This window comes from Vanacampus margaritifer, chromosome 15 (assembly GCF_051991255.1).
Source record: "Vanacampus margaritifer isolate UIUO_Vmar chromosome 15, RoL_Vmar_1.0, whole genome shotgun sequence".
Taxonomy (NCBI): domain Eukaryota; kingdom Metazoa; phylum Chordata; class Actinopteri; order Syngnathiformes; family Syngnathidae; genus Vanacampus; species Vanacampus margaritifer.
Genome location: NC_135446.1, coordinates 21,830,742 through 21,849,117, shown reverse-complemented (window position 1 = coordinate 21,849,117; position 18,376 = coordinate 21,830,742). Strand labels below are relative to the sequence as shown.

Below are 18,376 nucleotides of genomic sequence, written 5' to 3'. Positions count from 1 at the left end.
TCGATGAAAGCATACATTTAAAAATACACCAAATAGGTGTAAAAATTCAAAAAAAAAAAAAAATTCCCAGTCAAGGAACTTAAAACACACATATAGGTCAAGAATGCAGTTTAAAAAATCATATCGAACAGAACAATTACAGAAAAATAAAATCTTTTTAGTTTAAGTGTGTGGCTATCGGTTTTAATATACAAATAAGTCAGTCTTTTTGTACACATTGAATGTTTTATTAAAAAAAGAAGTTATAACAGTATATTTTTTACACCACTATTTATGAGGTTATAAGCCTATTCATGGAGAGCATTTGTCCTTATCTTTTTTTGACAAGCATGCCCACTTCACAATGTCAAAAAAATAAAAATATAAAAAAGATAGAGGTGGGGCGTGAGCGGGGTGCTGTGAAGAAGACCGAGGTTGCACTTTCCGGGTAAATAAAAATAAAACACACTAGGTAGCAAAGAGTACATGCTGTGTGTATGTGGGGGGCCTTGACATGTCCAAAACTTGTGGCACAGGTAATAACGGGAATGGGAGGTGTGCATGCAAGTGCACAATAGGTAGACACATTGGGAGTACACCGTGGGAGTACACCGTGGGAGTACACCGTGCGCCCTGAACGCAACTCATTGTCATGTTTCAAGGTACACTTTTCAACAAGGGCCACTTAAGACATTTCATTTATTTGGTTGAATCTTAAAAAGCTTATTTTGTTTGATAAGTAAGAGTCCTCATTAGCTAAGTTATTCATTTACAAGATGCAAAGGCAGTTGAGTTGACGTTCTCCACATCAACAGCAGGCCGAGTATACGATCACTTTATTACTCAGCAGGTGCACAATGCTTCTTTTCCATAAAAATAGGAATTCAACATTAAGAGAGCTGTTTGTTTTTCACCCTCACAGGTTACAAATGATTTTTTTTCTACCCCCCCGCCGCCAACCCACATTTAGTTTTTTTTTTAGAGGTCCAGCACAATACTGCACAACGGTAAAAAGCAAGAATTTCAATCTAGATTACTTTTAAAACAAAAAACTCTCTTCAAGGGGCGGGGATTACAATTCATGAGGTTCATAGCATTGCTGTTGGGTGGTTAAGATTAAGAATGAAAAAAAAAAAAGAGTGGGAGTAGTAACTTTTTTGGCAGCTTCCAGAGAAAATGAGAAAGCTGAGAATCTGCATACAATGTTTTGGGTTGTCCTGAGTGGGTGCCGATCCAAACTCAACTTTAAAAAAAAAAAGAAAAAGCCTGGATCCCGCCTCACCGAACCTCTTTAAATGTACCGCAGGTGCAACACAGACCAAGGTCGCGGTGCCAGCTTTCCATGTGCCTCTTGTTTCGGATGGACTATGCTAGGAAACATCTGTACAAATGAAGCATCTTATACACATCACACGACAGACGCCAACTAACTAAAAAAGTCAGACTAAAGCCATATGAATGCTATCTATTTGGAGGACTTGCGACCCACAACTAGCTATGTGTTAGCATCCATCTAAGTGTAGATTGTCCAAAGAGGAAGAGGAGTACCAAATGTGCTTTTTTTTTTTTCTTTCTCTCTTCGTCGCCTTCCTTTTTGTTGTTATTGACGAGGCACAGAGGAGGGGAGTTGAGCTGGGATCCACACTACTGCATTCTCAGAGAGGGGATACATTTGCGAGGTCCTCTCCGATCACGTGGACTGCCATGTTTGGTACTGGAGACACACAAATGCGAGGGGGGGAAAAAAAACAAAAACAAACGGCAAATATCTCGTCTCCTTCCTTCCTGCGTTGGGATAAGCCTGGGGAGAAATTAAAACGGAGCCCATAAATCCAAAGCGTGCTCAAGAGCAGTGACGTCATTCTTGATGACATCGTTTGTTCTGGTAACGGTAACCCCCCCCTCCAAAAAAAAAAAAAAAAGCGAGCAACTGCTGAGCCGACGTCCACGTCGTGGGATCGCATCCATTGGTGAGCATTGCGACATACCCTGTGCGTGATTGTGCGTCTGTTCAAATACTGTCTTTGCCTGCAGTGGGCAACCCCTTTGACACACACACACACACACACACGAGAGAGAGAGAGAGAGGGGGAAAAAATAGTAGTATGAGGAAGAAATGCCGGGAGGGGAGAGGAGGCGGCTAGATATTCATAAAAATCCTTGTTTAGTAGTAATAATAATAAGAATAAAAATCATGGTGTTTAAATATGAATATTATAAGTCTGCTTTGTCATGGGTTAGGAAATCAAATATAGTCTCTGTGGAGGAGGGGGGGGGGGGGTGCAGGAGGAGGAGGACGTCCACCACTACAACTCCATGTCCTGGGCCTCGTCCTCGGAGAAGTCGGACATGGAGCTTTCGGATGAAGAGTCGCCCGCCCCCTCCTCTTGCTCCTTTAATGCCTCCTCGGTTGCATATTTCTGGATGTACTCTGCACAAATACACACATGGCAGGCAACAAGTCACGTAACATCCCTGGAAGACACGCTGATATTCGACAGCAACCCCCCCCCCCCCCTCTTCAGCAAACCTTTGATTTTCTGCTTGTACTCCTCTGGCCTGTGCAGATACATGGCGGCCGCGTCTCCATTCAAGGGGTCGATGGGGTTGGGGTAGGCCAGCAGCTGGGGCAGGAACGACTCAAAGATGTTGGTCAGATCTAGCAAGCACGGGGAACCAAAGGCAGTCAGCGTCGGGGAAGTTGAATTTCATGTTCAATTCCAAGCGTACAGGAGAAGTTAAGCAGTGAGTAAGACTAACTCAAATCAAGTAGAATTCCTCACTCTTTGAAGGCCCCGGAGAAAGTTTGCCGTTTGTTGCTTCTCACCTCAGTTTCTTGCTCGTCATTATTATTCACTATGCTTTCAAATGGCGCGCTCTTTGCACGTTAGCATTAGGGGTGACACACCACTGTATTTTCTTTCAAATGTGGCGGATGTGAACCGATTGGTCATGACTTCCACGAGTTTGATGTCACGCATGACGCTGGCATGATTGAGTTTGTTAGATGTAATCATGTTCATTGCTAGTCATCACGACTGTAATGCTAACACTGCTAAGCTAATATTAAAACGATATGGGGCCTTTCAATTTGCCAGCTCCTGCAGTTCTGCTTTCGTCAGCTAGGTGTCACCACTGAGGCCCTTCGAGCGTTAAGGGAAAAACAAGCACTTCTCTCCAGTGAAGCCTTTTGTGTGACGCGGTCCTGCAACAGCTGCACAACTTCCGCAATTATTTCAACAAAGATGGCCGCTGGCATAGGGGAGCAGGGCCTACCGCCACTACTTCATCTCTGTCACAAAAGGGCTCTGACCTTTCTTGGAGCCAGTGGTAGCTTATTAGCATTCACCTCTCCTCTTGATATTAAGATGAAATGCAATTCAGCAACACGCACACACAGACAGACAGACAGACAGACAGACAGACAGACCCATGTACGCACTCACCATAAAGGGCTGTCCACGTCTGGTTGATGACATCTAAACACACCGTCCCTGACCTGGATTAGAAGAGCAGAAGGCATGTTGTTAGAAAGCATGTTCTTTTTGACACACAGTGGATATAAAAATGCTAAACAAAACCCCTTTTTCCCACGTGTTAAACTGTGGTCGATAAACAGTGCAACTCAATTGTAGTAAAAAATAAATAAGTGAAATTGCGGTTGCACAAGTGTGCACACCGAACTGTGATGCGGCCGTGTTCAGAATGAACCCTCAAATGTTAAATAAAGTCAACACATACCCGTTGCCGCCACCATTTAAAGTGCCTCTGAATAACCCCAAATAGATTTCTGCTGTTCTAGTAGACTTTGGTTGACATTTATTTGCTTCCAAGTAGGAGCCTGAATGAATGCTGTTTGCTAACGGCAATTTTTTTCGGTGATTTTTGGCAAATGCTTGAGTTAGTGTACACTACAGTATACTCTGCAATCCATCTGGCTTCTTACGGTAAATAGAAGGACCGGAAGTTGAGATCATGGTTACGCATTTCCATTTTTTTGTGGGAAAAAGAACTACGTCAATCCCTCCAAAACAGGGCAGTTATTTTCAAACAGAAAACAAAACAAAAATCAGCACCTCAAAGCTGAGCTACTTAAATATACAAAAGTTATCTGGATGCTGTTGCTCTGTTTCACATATTTTGTTTTTGTTTTTTTGTCATTGTGTCACTCTAAATTAGTTAAGCAGAAAAAGGTGAAACACTATGAAATTTAAAAAGTTCAACTGAAAACAGTTTTTTTAAAGGTTAAGGTTTTTTTTGTACTGGCTGGTACTTAATACATCGTATCTAATAAATTTACATTAAAGCAGAGCTTTTACAAAAAAAAAATCACTTTAGCTTTACTTCTAGAAAACAAAATAAAGTTTGCTGCTCTCCACAATGTGAATTTAAGAAACAAAACTTATTGATACAAGAAAAAAAAACAATTCCTCCTTCATTGCTGTCATATTTTTGTTTAATAAAAACTTTTGCTTCAGTTCCTTAGGATTAACCTGGAGAAAAAAAGCTCCTCAAAGCTAGAAAGTTACTCGTCAAATGAAGCCATTGATTCTCCAAAATAATATTTTGCGTCTTGCACCTGCCGCCATGGAGCACAAGGTCCTTCAGAGGATCGGGCCTACTCGACGCTGGATTCATGAGGCCCAGAAAAACAACACAAGTTTTGCAATTGTGGTGATTGGCGGTTGTACGTGTACTTACGCTTCGTCGATGTTGGGATGAAAAATCTTGTTCATGAATCCTGAAAAAGTCAACCAAAGAGATGAGCTTTAAAACGATACGAAATTGTTACATTACACTCTTTACCTATTGACGGCGACTTGAAGGGGTATTTGTCTGGCAGATCCACTCGCACCTTCCACACGCCACCCTCGTACGGCGCTGAAATAGGGTAGGAGGCATCCATTGTCAGAGAACTTTTCTTAAATGTGCAAGGAGGTGGCCGTTATAAGGGAAGAAAAAAAAGCATTTCCCTACTTCGGCAGGGGGTCAATTTCAACTGAAAGAAAACTATTTGCATTCCAATTGGCTGAATTCTGGAGTTGGAAGGATATCAGGTGTCGGGGAAAGCTCTTTTTTATCTTTATAATCACAGAAGCCTCCTTTTTTTATGAGGATGCATGAATTAGCAAACAACAAAAGCATATTAAAGACATACTTACTCCCCTGTGGTCCGAAAAACTTCACTACAAACTCGTTGAGTCCGCTGAGGATGGTGACTTCATGTTTGCTTTCGATGCTGATAGGCTGTCAAGGACTATATTTCACAATCAATAGCTACTGCAGTGTGATCAATAATTGTCTATTTTAACTCTTTGACTGCCATGGACGTTAAAAGACGTCAAGTAAAAACCTACGGAGGGCCGCCAATGACGTTAAAAGACGTCATCCAATTTTTTTTTTTTTTATATTTTTTTTGAAACGGGTGGAGGAAAGCCTTGGCCAGCTGCTGTGAAAGTTTCAAGCAGATCTAGTTAGCCTAATGACTATTTTTGGCCCTTAGATGGCAGCAATGACTCTCTTTTGACAAGATTGGGTAGACGTCAGTAGAAGACGTGAGGTGGAGCTAGAGGGGACAATGGCTGGGGAAGGGAAGAAAACATGGCGACCGGTTGCAAGCAGCTCACGGTCGAGCAAAGACGAAAAGCATCGACCAACGCTAAAGAGCACATTGATGACGACGATGATCATCATCGATGATGATGATGGTGACTCCGAGGTTGACGCTGAAGTTGCAAGCGTTGACGCGGCGGCTATGACGACGTCATAAAGGTTCACCGGCTAGCGATGCTAACACCGGAAAACGCGGAGCACAACCGAGCACGCTCAGGCGGACGTTCAATCGGACGACGAAGAGTGCCCCGAGTCCAATGCATATTCATCGGAGGAGTGGGTACAGTCTGCTACTTGCTATTCCCCGGAAAAAAAGGCCGTCAAGAAAGTGTAACGTTTGCACGCGAAACGGACAATCGAAGTGAAACGTATCTGTTGTGCAAATCCTGCTCCGTCTCCTTGCACGCAGGGCAGTGTTACAAAAAGAAAAACTGTATTTGAAACATCCACATAATTGTAAGTAGTACCACAGTTGCACACATTTGTAAATAGTTTGCGAAATTGTTTTGTCAAATTGTTACACTGTTGAATGGAAATAAACGTATTTTGCAATCCAAAAACACTTTTTCATTGTTGGTGGTGGTGTATTACAGAAGTAAAGCACTATTTAGGTGTTTGTGGCATCATTCATGGACAAAAAGAAGTGTACAATTCACTAGAGTGCATGAAATAACATCGTTTCACAAAAAGCTCTTTCTCCGCTTTTTGTTTCAAAACAGAGCATTTTCGGTGAAACTAACCATTTTCTATTGTTGATTACTGAAGAACGGAATAAGGAAGAAACAAAGTTTTTTTTCTGCTGAAAGATGAGAGTTCAATCTTTCATTTGGTAGTATGTGTGTTTCCATAGTCCAAACACAACATTTTCTGTGGACCTTGAAAGATCAGTCAAAATGCTTAAATCGGCTGGCACTGGCGACGTCCCGTTTCTGAAAACGTCTGGCAGTCAAAGAGTTAATGACTTAATAAAAGTATTGACCAGCCAAGGCCAGAAAGACCCTTTGGACACGGACACACACGGACACACACGGACACACACACACACTAGCAGCTGGCTTGTCAGTTGTGGTGGAGTGTGTATCCCATTAGCTTTAAGCGCTGACCCCACCTCTTCCCCCTCCCAAAGGGTCAAATCAAACTGAGGGGTTATTTTAAGCTCTGGTGAAAAGCAAGCGGAATCCCTGACCTGAGCCAGCCAACGCGTCACCGCTTCGTCTGTGTCGAGAGACCAGGCTGCGACTTTCGAAGGACGTCAAGAGATAGTTAGCGTGGTATCATTTTGCCAATTGTGAAACCACTGGTGTGTGTGACATGGCGAAGTTGGGGGATGGGACGGACCTGTGAGGGAAAGCTGTGAGGCGAGGGGTTTGGTTTACGCCGTCAGTGGGATTTGGCAAACAGTTATTACGTTCGTCATGTTTAGTGGCCATAGAAAATCAGCAGTGATGGAATTTGGAAGTCGACCGTAGCACTTAACGGCAGCACACATTGTGGACAAAAGCCTTCTTTAAATTAGCTGTAAAAGCAGCCATTTTCTGCCTTTGTCCTCATCTCTCATTGTGCTGCACAAAAAGGTACTATGCTGGCACCAGGTGTGAGGATTTATGCAGAGTTGTGGTAGATTTGCCAGATTCTGTATAAAACAGGTGTGTCCAATCTTTTTTTCTACCGCAAGCTACTTTTAGAAAAGCAAAACAGCAGCGAGCTACTCCTGTTACACAACATCTATTATACAGCAACGTTTTTGTGATTGTCTTTACGTCAAACACAACAACAAATCCAACAGTGGTCATAAAATGCATGTGTTGGCATACATATATTTAAAAAAAACAATATACCAAAATTATGCTGAATATGCATGCGCAACATCTCAAAACTGTTGCCTATTAAATAAAAGCTTGTTCCTGGTTGGCTGCTTCCTCGAGCCAGGAGGCAAGCAAAAACTGGTGCAACGGATCACAAAAATCCCGGCTCGGATCAGCAAAAAGAAAAAAGAAAAATCGTATATAGTACTTTGTCTTCATTTATTTTGTAAAAAAATCCATAAAAATAAAACAACAACAACAAATGAACTCAAAATGAATACAGTCATTTCTGGACTACAAGGCGCACCTGACTATAAGCCGCGCTAGCTAAATTGGGGGAATACTCAAGTTTGTTACACATATAAGCTGCACCAGAGTGTAAGCCGCTGGTGTTTTTAATGTTAGCGCACTGGGTTCCCGCAACTTTCTTTTCCATAATTAGGGCGCAAATTGTCTCATTCTTGTTCCGTGTCTTCTACTGTATTTGGGCTCACTTGGTTTGTTTTTCCCTTTTCAACAAAAAAAACCATCATTTTGAAGACCTTTATATCCCAATATAGCATTTTTCCCTAAAATCACACGAAATGAATGGCACTTTTCTATTCTTCTAATTCCTGATCATACACGGCCCACAAGAGGGAGCGAGTACCGATACCAATAAGGCTGGTATCGGCACCGATACTGATACCTGGTAGGAACCTATGATGACGAGTTACGCAATAAAATGCATCCCCACTCCCTTACCTTGGATTAGAATATATAAATCATAACCTGCGTCTTGCACCGGGTGTCATTATCTTTTCATCCACGCACGCACACACCCTGACCTAAACAGAACCAATCCCTCATATTAAATTACGTGCTTTACTTTCTTGAAGCACCTGAAAAACACGTGGCGCACTAGCTAAAAAAAAAAGAAGCCTGACAAACTACTCTCTCTCCTACAAGTAAACATTTATCCCTCGTCGACCAGTTTGACTTTTCAAAGAGGTTCAAGAGGATAAATATGCTGCAAATGCTGTTTATGCTTGTGGTGTAGACATGTCTTATTTTCATCCCTTAAAAATATCCCATCCTGACCAACATAAGTCTAAGTATAGAACACAAACATGGAAGACGGCAAAAGGCAAATTACATTTTTTGAAAACCACTTCCCAGCATCTAGCATATTTGTTTTAAAATGAGGAACCCACAAATTGCATCATTGTCTCAATAACAACAACATTAGCATAAAATCTAATAAAATCCTCTTATAAAAGTCAGTTATAAAACAGCATTAATTTCTGTGACCACCAACTGATATGGAAGAGAAGCCATAAGCAAGCTTCACTGCAGTAAATGAAAGGTTGGTGGACAACATAAAAGACTGCTCGATGTTCCTCGAGCGATTTAAGAACACGTCACATGACGTCCGAAAGCTCAAGTCAACTACCGCATGTAAACGCATTGCTCATTATGTAGCGCCAGACGACCGTATGCGAACGCACTTTAGCTGATATCAAAGATGAAGCTAACAGACCGTTGCCTCCAAACGCAACATTAGAAAAAGCACGAGTAGAATAAGGTCAGCCAACAAACCAGCAGGCTGCGAACATGTGGGAATGAAGAGAAGGTAGTGAGAGACGTCTTCCCTTGAAGGCTCAATGACATCATCGCTTCGTTACGCGGCCTCTGGATGACAACTCAGAGTTTCCACTGCAGAGCAACTATAGGTCCGTTTTAGAGATGATCCTGCAAATAGTCACAGAACAAGAGTGGGCTCGGATAAAAGCCTTGTAGATCACAAAAATTAATTAGACACTGTAGTGAAACTATTTCAAATATTCCTGTTTCTGAAATTGTTCTACGACAGTGTCTGAATTTGTGAGGCCATGATACGAGTGATATTTTTAGAAACCACAAACGGAACCCCGACAGCGCGACAGTAAGCTCAAACAAAAGCAGTGGTAACCAAGCAATGGGGATGTCTAGGTTTCCATTCTACATTAGCAACTTTTTGCAGCTCTCAAGTTCAACTACTAACCGAAAATGTCTTTTAGCTGACACAAACATTGGGTTTAAGAATACGAAAATGTCTGAAGAGTTAACTGCCCCGAGTGTGTGCAGAGGTGAAGACAGCCACAGCTTGTGAGTTAAGGGCGACAACGTCCAATCACAAGGCCTTGCAGATGAAAGGCAGGAAGTATTGCAGCCGTCCACCGGTATATGAGAGCTTCCTCTTCCAAAAAAAGACAGCAGCGACATGTGTACTGGAAGGGAGAGTGTAAGATATCGCTCTATATACAAACAAGCTACAAACACCAGGATGCAACTTTGTAAGAAAAACAAAGGTATCAATGTTAGCTCATTTGACATACGAGCCACTAGTTAGAATGTATCGCAATGCCCCCACCCCCCCTCTGACAACATGATGCAGACGAATCTATGAGTAATTCCCGGAGCTACCTTGTAAGAGAAAATTAGAAGTCTTTGTCTTAGCAATGAAATGCACGCGTGTCTCCCAGACTTATTGATACAACAGTTATGCCACACACGGTGGTGGCATTTCTGTCGTAGAGGCTGAAAATAATGTGAAAACGCCACAGAGAAATCAATGTATTCAAGTTAGTGAGTGGCAACGTAAGATGGCCGCCGGTGGCTTCACTTCTCCCAAACGGCGAGTATTCATCCATTCATATGCAAGTCCGTGACTGAGCTCATGACAGCCAACTCTTCACTCATTTGCTGACACGCATGGCACTCACCAGCCAGGCCCCGCCTTTCAAAGCCACACACACTTATTTATAGTCACCGATATTATAGTATGTAACGTGGGGATAGTGACTCGAGTGGACGACAATGCCTGTACTTGACATGGAAAATGTGGTATTTAATCAACAAAATCCAATTTGAGCTTTATTACTCTTATACTGTAGTCATCACTGAAGTTGAACTGAAGCCACAGTTCATGCAAATATAACAAAATGTTCCGTCAGCTTTCAGGCAAAAATGGACTCTATCGGTCCCCCAAAGAGAATTCAATTTGCTCACATGCAAACGCATGCAGCGCATCTTTGGAACGATGCACAGAGCGAGCGAGCGAAGCAGATGACTGCGCCGTGAGTTGCCCTCACTCTGCGTTTGGAAAAGCGGTTGGACTGGCAAAGAATGGAGTTCGGCCAGACACTGGGGAAGTTGGACCTAATACGCCTTCCAAAACGCCACCTAATTATTAGCTTACTTTTACAATTTGCCTCTTGTGACTGCACTACTTGGAAGCGATACTTGGTTTACTAAGAACTGTCCTGCTTGGTGTAAAGGGGGGGGGGCTCAACTATCAAATCCAAGACCATCTGCTAAACCAGCTAAGCTGGAGGGTCTGCTTGAAGGACACCGTGATATCCGCTGCAGTGTTGGAAACAAACTGTTCTGTTTAGCAGCACGCCTATTCAGACTGGCAAATGGGATTTGGACCGGTTTGCGCAACAGCCGATGCCCACCTCGTTTTATCACTGTTGCTGTGTGTTCCGTCTGTTCTCAGCTTGCCCGGGCAGCCGTTGAGAAGTCAGCAGAAGAAAGGCAAGAGGCCCCAGTCAGGCCCCAGCGGTTCTCACTTTTCCTCCTGACCAAACTTTGCATTAAAGCTTGCTATACCTGCAAACAACTGAAGCCATTATTTCCCTCAGGTGTTCACAGAAACCAAGTATCATAAACTTGAAGTAGAATTACTGTTCTTTACGTGGTGCTTATTACTGCCGGTAATCAACATAGTTGCGTGCTATTGCAGAAGCAGCACTAGCGATGTTCCCTCAAAGCTGTGCACGTGAGCAATTTCGCACACAACTAATGTATGCAGCACTTTTTTTTTTAATTCCAATTTGAGCTGCATTTACATTTTTTTGTGTTTTCAAATTCCCGTTATTTGGCACATGAGAGTGACAGAGTAAAACAAAAAACATTTGAGTATGAATTCAATTATAACCAACATATTTACATAAATGTACATACAATTTTAAATAATAAAAGTTGTATTATTAGTATTTTCCTATAGTGTATATAGCATATACAAAAATTATTCTACAATTAGCTTGATTCAGGTACGAGTAAATACTGATTTATGTGTGTACTGTAGATTCTCAATTTTTTATTATTGTGATTAAAACTGTACTCAACTTTACAGAACTAATAATAATAATAATAATAATCTGGGCGCACTGTGATTATTTTTTGTTTCTTCATTTCCCTCCTTATTTCTGAACCCGAAAACAGGCAGTGCATGGCTTGTTTCTGACTCGGACCTCATCCTGGCCAGTGGCCACAAACCCCATACTGTAAAAAAATGTCGGTTAAAATAAAAACAAAGATGCAGCAACTTCCACTTATATTTCAATTCATCTATCATTGAGTACATGTCACAAGACGTATTTAGAGAGTTACAAACATTATTGTTCCTTCAATCGTGTTGAGCAAACACCTCCTATTTTACAGGGTGGTTAAGACTGTGACGGTGTGTTCAATTGAAAATTGGAATTTAGAGCTCAAATGACTAACGACAGTTGCGCGCTCCCAACGCATCCCAGCCTTATAAATGTGCAAAAAAATTCAGACTAAATTATAATGTTGACATGATCAGAAGACAGCATATTTGTGGCTTGTAAGATTCGTCTGCGCTAAGTTGGAGATCCGACTTGAGGAAGAAGGCTGATTACATTTCTGACACGGAGAAAGTGTCGACAGTTTTTGAGTCACTTCAATGCATCAGTACCCGTCACAATGGAGAGGAACGATGAGTGCTCCGTTTAGCGGAGATTTTTGCAGCCTAAGCAGCGTCGGCATTGCCCACATTTTCCGCACCTACAAGAATTTGTAAGCTATGCGGACGGTCCACGTGCAAAAACATGGCGGACGAGCAAATTCAAATGTTGTCTTTTCTACTTCCCGATTGTTTGCCCCTCCTCCTTCTCCAGTGCCAATTTTTCAAAATGTCATTCTTACTGATGAAACATGCGTGTTGCGCTTGCTACAACCGCTTGGCAGACGTGGCCTTTTCGCTGTTAAGACCGTAACGCGAAAAATCAATATCTTCAAGTTAGGCGCGTTTAGCGAGTGGCAACGCGAGACGGCCACTGGCAGCTTCATTCAGTACTCGCTCCAGAGGTACGACACTGTGAGTCCATTCATATATATACGTACGTGGATGTTACCCACTTTGGTTCAAGAAGCGCTGAGGGAGTTTCTGCCAATGCTCAGACACTTGGAAAATTAGAGGGAAGACTATGTTTCGTAGTGACAGTCCTCTATGCTTCCAGCTCTGACAAAATAAACCAATTTGATATCAGCACGAGTGGTCCATGAAAAAGAACCTCGCAGGGCTTTTTACATATCAATAGCGAAGAGCGATATCGCCCCAAGGGCCCAACGCTGTTTTGCAGCAGTTAAAAGCGGCACATTCTGGATGCAGAATGGCCATTTTTGCTTTTAAGGGGACAGAATCCACCGCCAACTGCACTTTTGAACAAAACTACTTCCAGCTTAATGCTTCACGGGAAGCCCAAGCTATTTTAATAGCATTAGCATGCAAATTCAGTCTCTATTAGAACAGGCCTGGCTGATCCCTCCTTGTATGTGAGATGCAGCAGCACAGCACTTCACGGGCTCACGTCTTTGTCTTGTCGGGTGAGAAATGAAAGCCCACCCACTGCAATCAAACATGATTTGATTCCCTATGCCGCTGCTCCTCTCGAACCTTCGCCAAATGAACAGTCTATTTACGGCAAAAGGGAGCACGGTCTGTCAAGCAAAACAAACAAACAAACAATAGCACGGTTAATTATTGCAGCTTAGGAGAACTTCCAGTTTGGATCTGAGGCAACTGTCTAATGAGCTCACAGACAGACGCCATGTTGACACGGCCTAAAGCACAAGCTGCAGTTTCAACACAGACATGCTAATGAGAAGTGCTGACAAGGCTACATTTGAGAAAGACACCGCTGATTTTATCCACAATAGCGATAAGGAAGTTAAAGGTTGATGAGGTTATTTAACACACGATGCACAAACACCGACTTCCCAATCATGCCACAACAGGGCCGGCATTTCAAATTAACAATCCAGCCTGCTTAATCATCGTTTATCAATGGAACTGAAGGAGCCGTGCTCGTGCGTGATGACAGTGGCAGGCGAAAGAAGAAGAAGAAAAAAAAAAGTTCAGCGAACAAAGAAAGGAACTTCAGTCCATCTGTTTTTCTAAGAAAACTCAGCCACGCATACAACCAACATCACTGTTCGTGTTGTGGGATTAACTGGAAGGTCCTCAAACCTCCTCCCAGCAGGACTGAACTGTCTTTCCAGGCCCACCACACAGATGAATAGTTGCCGAACATTAAAGGAACACACCATTTATTAAAAACTAACCAGCTATTCTGTGAAACGGTTAATTTCACCTCTTCCATCATCAACTTGTGTTGAGCGATTATGATTTTATACTACTTCTTATGAAAATGTTTGCATTAAGTACAGTAGCGGCCATTTTTGGGCAGTCACGTGATCATCATGACCTATCGCATGGTGTAAACACGCATGGAATAACATGGCTGCCAATGGCTGCAATGAGACTCATGAGGAATTGTTGCGTCGAGGACGCATTCAGACGGCCCATAGTGAGTAGAAGTTAGCGACCGTCTGCAAGTTGCTTATTACAAGGGGCTCAAGTTACCAGCCAAGTCACCATTTACACTGGCCACCCTGGAAACGTCAATTGTGGACGGTGGACGATAAACATCCGGCTGACTTTGACTCGCTCGGCCAGCTACAAAATGTTGCGCTCCGCATGCTTAGCCCACGCTAGGAGAGCCCGCCCCCCACGGAAGGACTTGAAACCTGACGTGCTGAGAATTACTCCAATCAGAATTGGCACAATATTTGGCGATAGAAGGCGCCATTTTTCTTGTCCATTACGTCAGCAAACTCCTAATTTAAATGAACAAATCGCGATCACGTGACCTGGATAATGGCGGTGCCCACGGTATGTTCTTATTTTGAGACTTAGTATTTTTTATTTTTTTTTTACCAGGGAATATGATGCCAGAGATATTTGCACTTTTAATCTTTGTTTGTACACAACGCCTATTCGAATACTGGGAAATTATTCTTAAGTAGTGTGTTATTTTAAACACAAAAGCAATGCAACGAAAAGCCTGCAACTCTGTATTGTTGACAATGACCAATGAAACAATGATCAATCAAACCACTCGACGACTGCCACCGTGCAGTTGAGAAACAAATTCTAACCAGAAATTATAAACTTAACGCTCGGTGAATTCTGCTTCACGACGATAGGAAGAGCCGACGACAAAACAACCAGTTATACGGTTACTCTTCTGACACCTCCCGCTTAAAACCTAAAAAGTCAGACGGGTCGCGAAGCCCTGCTTTCATGGTCTGTTCTCATATTGAAAATCAAGATCATGAGAGCAGACGGAAGTTTCTCACCCACTGATGCCACACGTTCATCATGCTCCTGTTAAGTCCCTCAGTGGGTCAGTCTGAAAACACCTGTTCCCTCCCGCTCTTCTCCAGTGCAGCTTCAGCGCCGGTGGCTTGGACTTAGCCGGTGACAGGAGGCCGAGGTCGCCAAAAAACAACAAAAGGACTCGGGGCCGCTGATGCTATAGCCGGATGTCGTGTTTCAGGAGCTCAACAATGGGGGCTGAACGAGCAAGTACAGAGTGGATAAAGCCCCGATTTGGCATTCAGCCTCAGGAGGGGAGGTGGGCAAGAGAGATGTGTGGAGGGGGACATTTAAAAAAAATATATGGTGAACCCGACCACTGACTGAGAATAAATCTCAGACGCTTGTGGGCAAAACACTGCATCGACACTTAACGTCAAGGATAAAAGAAGCACTTGGGCCTGGTCGGTCTCACCTGCAGGGACAAAATAACTAACAAAAGAACCCAAACGCATCACGATGGAGACCGGGGGGGGAGTGCTGAGGCACAAACCTCAACTCCCCACCATGCTGAATATAAATTACGAGTCGCCATGCTTCACAGAACTGCTAGACAATCATTTTCAAGACCTTCCAGCAGTGACTGAAAGGTGCTAGAATACAATGTCTATGCAGCCGCTGTAAGGTCATGGATTGGAACAGGGAAGTAACAGATGGTATTTTCTGAGAATGGCCCAGAAAAGTGCAGACCAAACAAGTAATCTGGCCTGTCAGTATTTTACATTTTTCACAAATGTAACAAACTTTTACAGCACAATTCTAGGAACATTAGCGTTGTATGAAGTGCAGTAAAAGTGTTTCTGTTCCGCCCCATTCTCTAGCGCCAAATGCCACCATCCAGACGGCACAAGAGCTCGCATTCACCATAGGCTTAAGTCCTTTGTGGTCAACCTGTGCTCAAATTCCCGTGGCTTGCTGCTAGAAAGTGTGTGTAACAGCGAGCAGGCGATGAATAAGTGCAAATAATAGCAAGGCAAACATACAAAGTGAGTGACCTCTATCCCATATGAGGAGAATGTAAGGACAGGAGGTTAGAATTAAAAGTACATTTAAAAAAGTAAAGAAAGATCCTGTCACTAATTGTTAACTAGTCGGTACAAGGGACTAAACGCCAGACTATTGAATAGAGAACAATTCGATTCAATGTCGCAAAGGAAATACATACAAGAGTAGACCACGATTACCATCTAATTAAAATAGTACCAAAATGTCATGTGACTAGAATGCCGGTCAACAATAAGGCAGGTCGCAATAACAATCAACAATCTCGGCACTTAAATCTGGCCAAACAACACGCTGGGGTCACTCTGACTTTCATTTTCAGGTATTCCCTCACGGTCCTCGTTCTGGATTCCCCGGCTCTCCGGTGGCCACCATGGCAAATCAAAAGCACGGTATGACTTTCTGCTTTTGGTTACGGCAGTAAAGGGGGTGATGCGAGGACAAGATGGCACGGTCAGCAAATGAGTCCTGCATTTGCTAAAAGTGAGCAGGTGGCGGTGAAAACCTGTTCGACGCCCGCACCCCCCACCCCAGATCAGGGGGCAGTGGGGGTGCACTGTTGCCAGTAGGGTTAAACAAATGTGCATTGATATACAACAACAACAAAAATGACCTTTGCTTGATTAAATGCAGACAGTTCCAGGACAAGTTCCCCTTATTAGGAGCAACCCAGTGGGAAGGCACACATCTGACTAAGCTTTACAGCCATCCCATCAGCTGTTCTAAGCACCTCCCTCGTGTGCTTTCTGTCTAGTAACAGCCCACCCAATGATTAGGCTCCACTGTGCTGGGACAAACACAAAAAAAAAACTACTGTGCTTCCAGAACAACATACAGACTGGTGTGATATTCTAGTGTGTTAAAAAAGAAACCAAGCCAAAAACAAAACAGCTCCATTTGTCAGCACACGTTTAAAAGACAAAAACGCGAACAAACACTGACACGACTTAACAAGCAAGATGTGTGAAAAGTTGGCCTCGCGACACCTGCAGTGCACCTTCACCTGTCTGCCACGGGTCACCTCCTATTTTTAACGAATATTTCAATAAATGGCGATAAGCAAAAGACAAACGTATGCTTGCGTTGCGTTTGCCAGGCGGCCCCTACAAGTACAGTACGGTGAGCCTCGGGAGATCAGGTAGCCATTTTGATGTTGAAAACCCAACCAACAAGACTTGTCGCTAGCTCGCTAAGCTAACACACAAGCTACGAGCTAGCGTTTCAAGTGACAGCTGCGCCAGTGCTCTTCCAAAACGACCCATTTTCGAACACATTCTGATAGATCTGCTCTGATCGCACAACAGGCTGCGCTTTAGCGAAGAAGTGTTGGAACAAAAGACTAAACAGGCAGCCTTCTCAGTTGACGTCCGCTGTGCATTATGTAAACAAGCTGGTGTGCCAACGTGTAAAAGGAGGCGAAAATTGACACAAATCCTCTTGACAGCAGGAAGGGCAAAAGCCTTAACAGTTCTGTTGTTTTATTAACGCCGTCTTACATTCAATGTGGCCCCCACAAGATGAAAGACATTCCTGTAAAGGGCTGAGCAACGCTAGCATCTGCTCGAGCTCCTGCAGTTATTTTTGAACACAAGGCGAGCGAGCTAAACAATAAACCCCAACGTTACAATAGTTAAGTGTAACAACAAGACATAGTGGAGTAGTGGACGTTGTTAGCTCGTTAAATAGAACCATCAACTAAATGGTACACAGGTTAGGAATAGCCCAGGCTTTGATAACAAAATGTTGTTTACACAAACACTAGTCGGTGACAATGGAGGATCTATGTGTAAGACATCAGGACAAACGTCAATAGAACGTTAGCTCGTATCATAACTCCACACACAAAAGGGCAAAAGTGCCCCAAGAGGAAATGAGGCTTGTGTTGCTAAAAAAAAAAAAAGGATACAGTTTCACCACGTCGGTGTCCATTCGCCTTTTGCCCGGACTTGGAGACGACATTTTTGCGATTTCCACCGCAGAACACAAGCAGGTCAACGGAAAGCTAGCCCTCGACACGCTAGAGAGACTAGCAAACGGCACTATCCGAAAGCTAACATTGGCTTGGGGAATTGTTGGCCGTAAACACTTCTTCACGGTTTGAGCGTATCCGTCCTACTCAGAGGCCGAACTAACGTTCGACAGACTACTGGCGTTCACTGCCTCTCAGCGCTCTGGCCATGGTTCTGACAAGCTGGGATCCCTCCGCGCATACGTCATATATGCGCGACTCAACGTCACCGTCGACGGACATATTTGTAGTTTTTAATGCAGAGCAAGCAAGACAACGTGATACAGCCAGATGAAACGAGTTTCTTTGTTGCAACCTGCCAAAAGACTGTCAGGAATGTCTGACTCATCATAAATTCTGTTCAATGACTCTTTTAGGTGAAAAAGAAAGCTTTGAAAATAACAATAGTAACATATAAACAACGCATACCCAAAAAAAATCACTTAAGTCTACTGTGATTATTATCAATTTTCTGAACAG

General features: G+C 43.2%; 1 protein-coding gene and 1 long non-coding RNA gene across 2 annotated transcripts; both read right to left on the bottom strand.

Annotated features, from left to right (window-relative positions):
- Positions 1-205: 205 nt before the first annotated feature.
- On the bottom strand, positions 206-18,084 carry ube2h (ubiquitin-conjugating enzyme E2H (UBC8 homolog, yeast)). The gene is made up of 7 exons (XM_077544092.1): positions 17,795-18,084; positions 5,142-5,218; positions 4,786-4,860; positions 4,681-4,720; positions 3,426-3,478; positions 2,510-2,638; positions 206-2,410 (listed from the first exon to the last, which is right to left on the bottom strand). The coding sequence occupies exons 1-7, from the start codon at positions 17,845-17,847 to the stop codon at positions 2,286-2,288; spliced, it is 552 nt and encodes a 183-aa protein (XP_077400218.1). The 5' UTR covers positions 17,848-18,084; the 3' UTR covers positions 206-2,285.
- LOC144034915 (uncharacterized) lies at positions 7,598-14,844 on the bottom strand. The gene is made up of 2 exons (XR_013288321.1): positions 10,877-14,844; positions 7,598-9,128 (listed from the first exon to the last, which is right to left on the bottom strand). It is a non-coding gene; the product is annotated as an uncharacterized LOC144034915 (long non-coding RNA).
- Positions 18,085-18,376: the final 292 nt, after the last annotated feature.

What these genes read in the sequence shown, in the direction of transcription:
- ube2h (XM_077544092.1), bottom strand. Translation starts at nt 17,847, where the DNA reads ATGTCGTCTCCAAGTCCGGGCAAAAGGCGAATGGACACCGACGTGGTG. An exon ending in GTTTTTCGGACCACAGGGGA is followed by an intron (nt 4,861 to 5,141) that starts GTAAGTATGTCT and finishes ACCCTATTTCAG; the next exon opens with CGCCGTACGAGGGTGGCGTG. An exon ending in GACGTGGACAGCCCTTTATG is followed by an intron (nt 2,639 to 3,425) that starts GTGAGTGCGTAC and finishes CGTGCTTGCTAG; the next exon opens with ATCTGACCAACATCTTTGAG.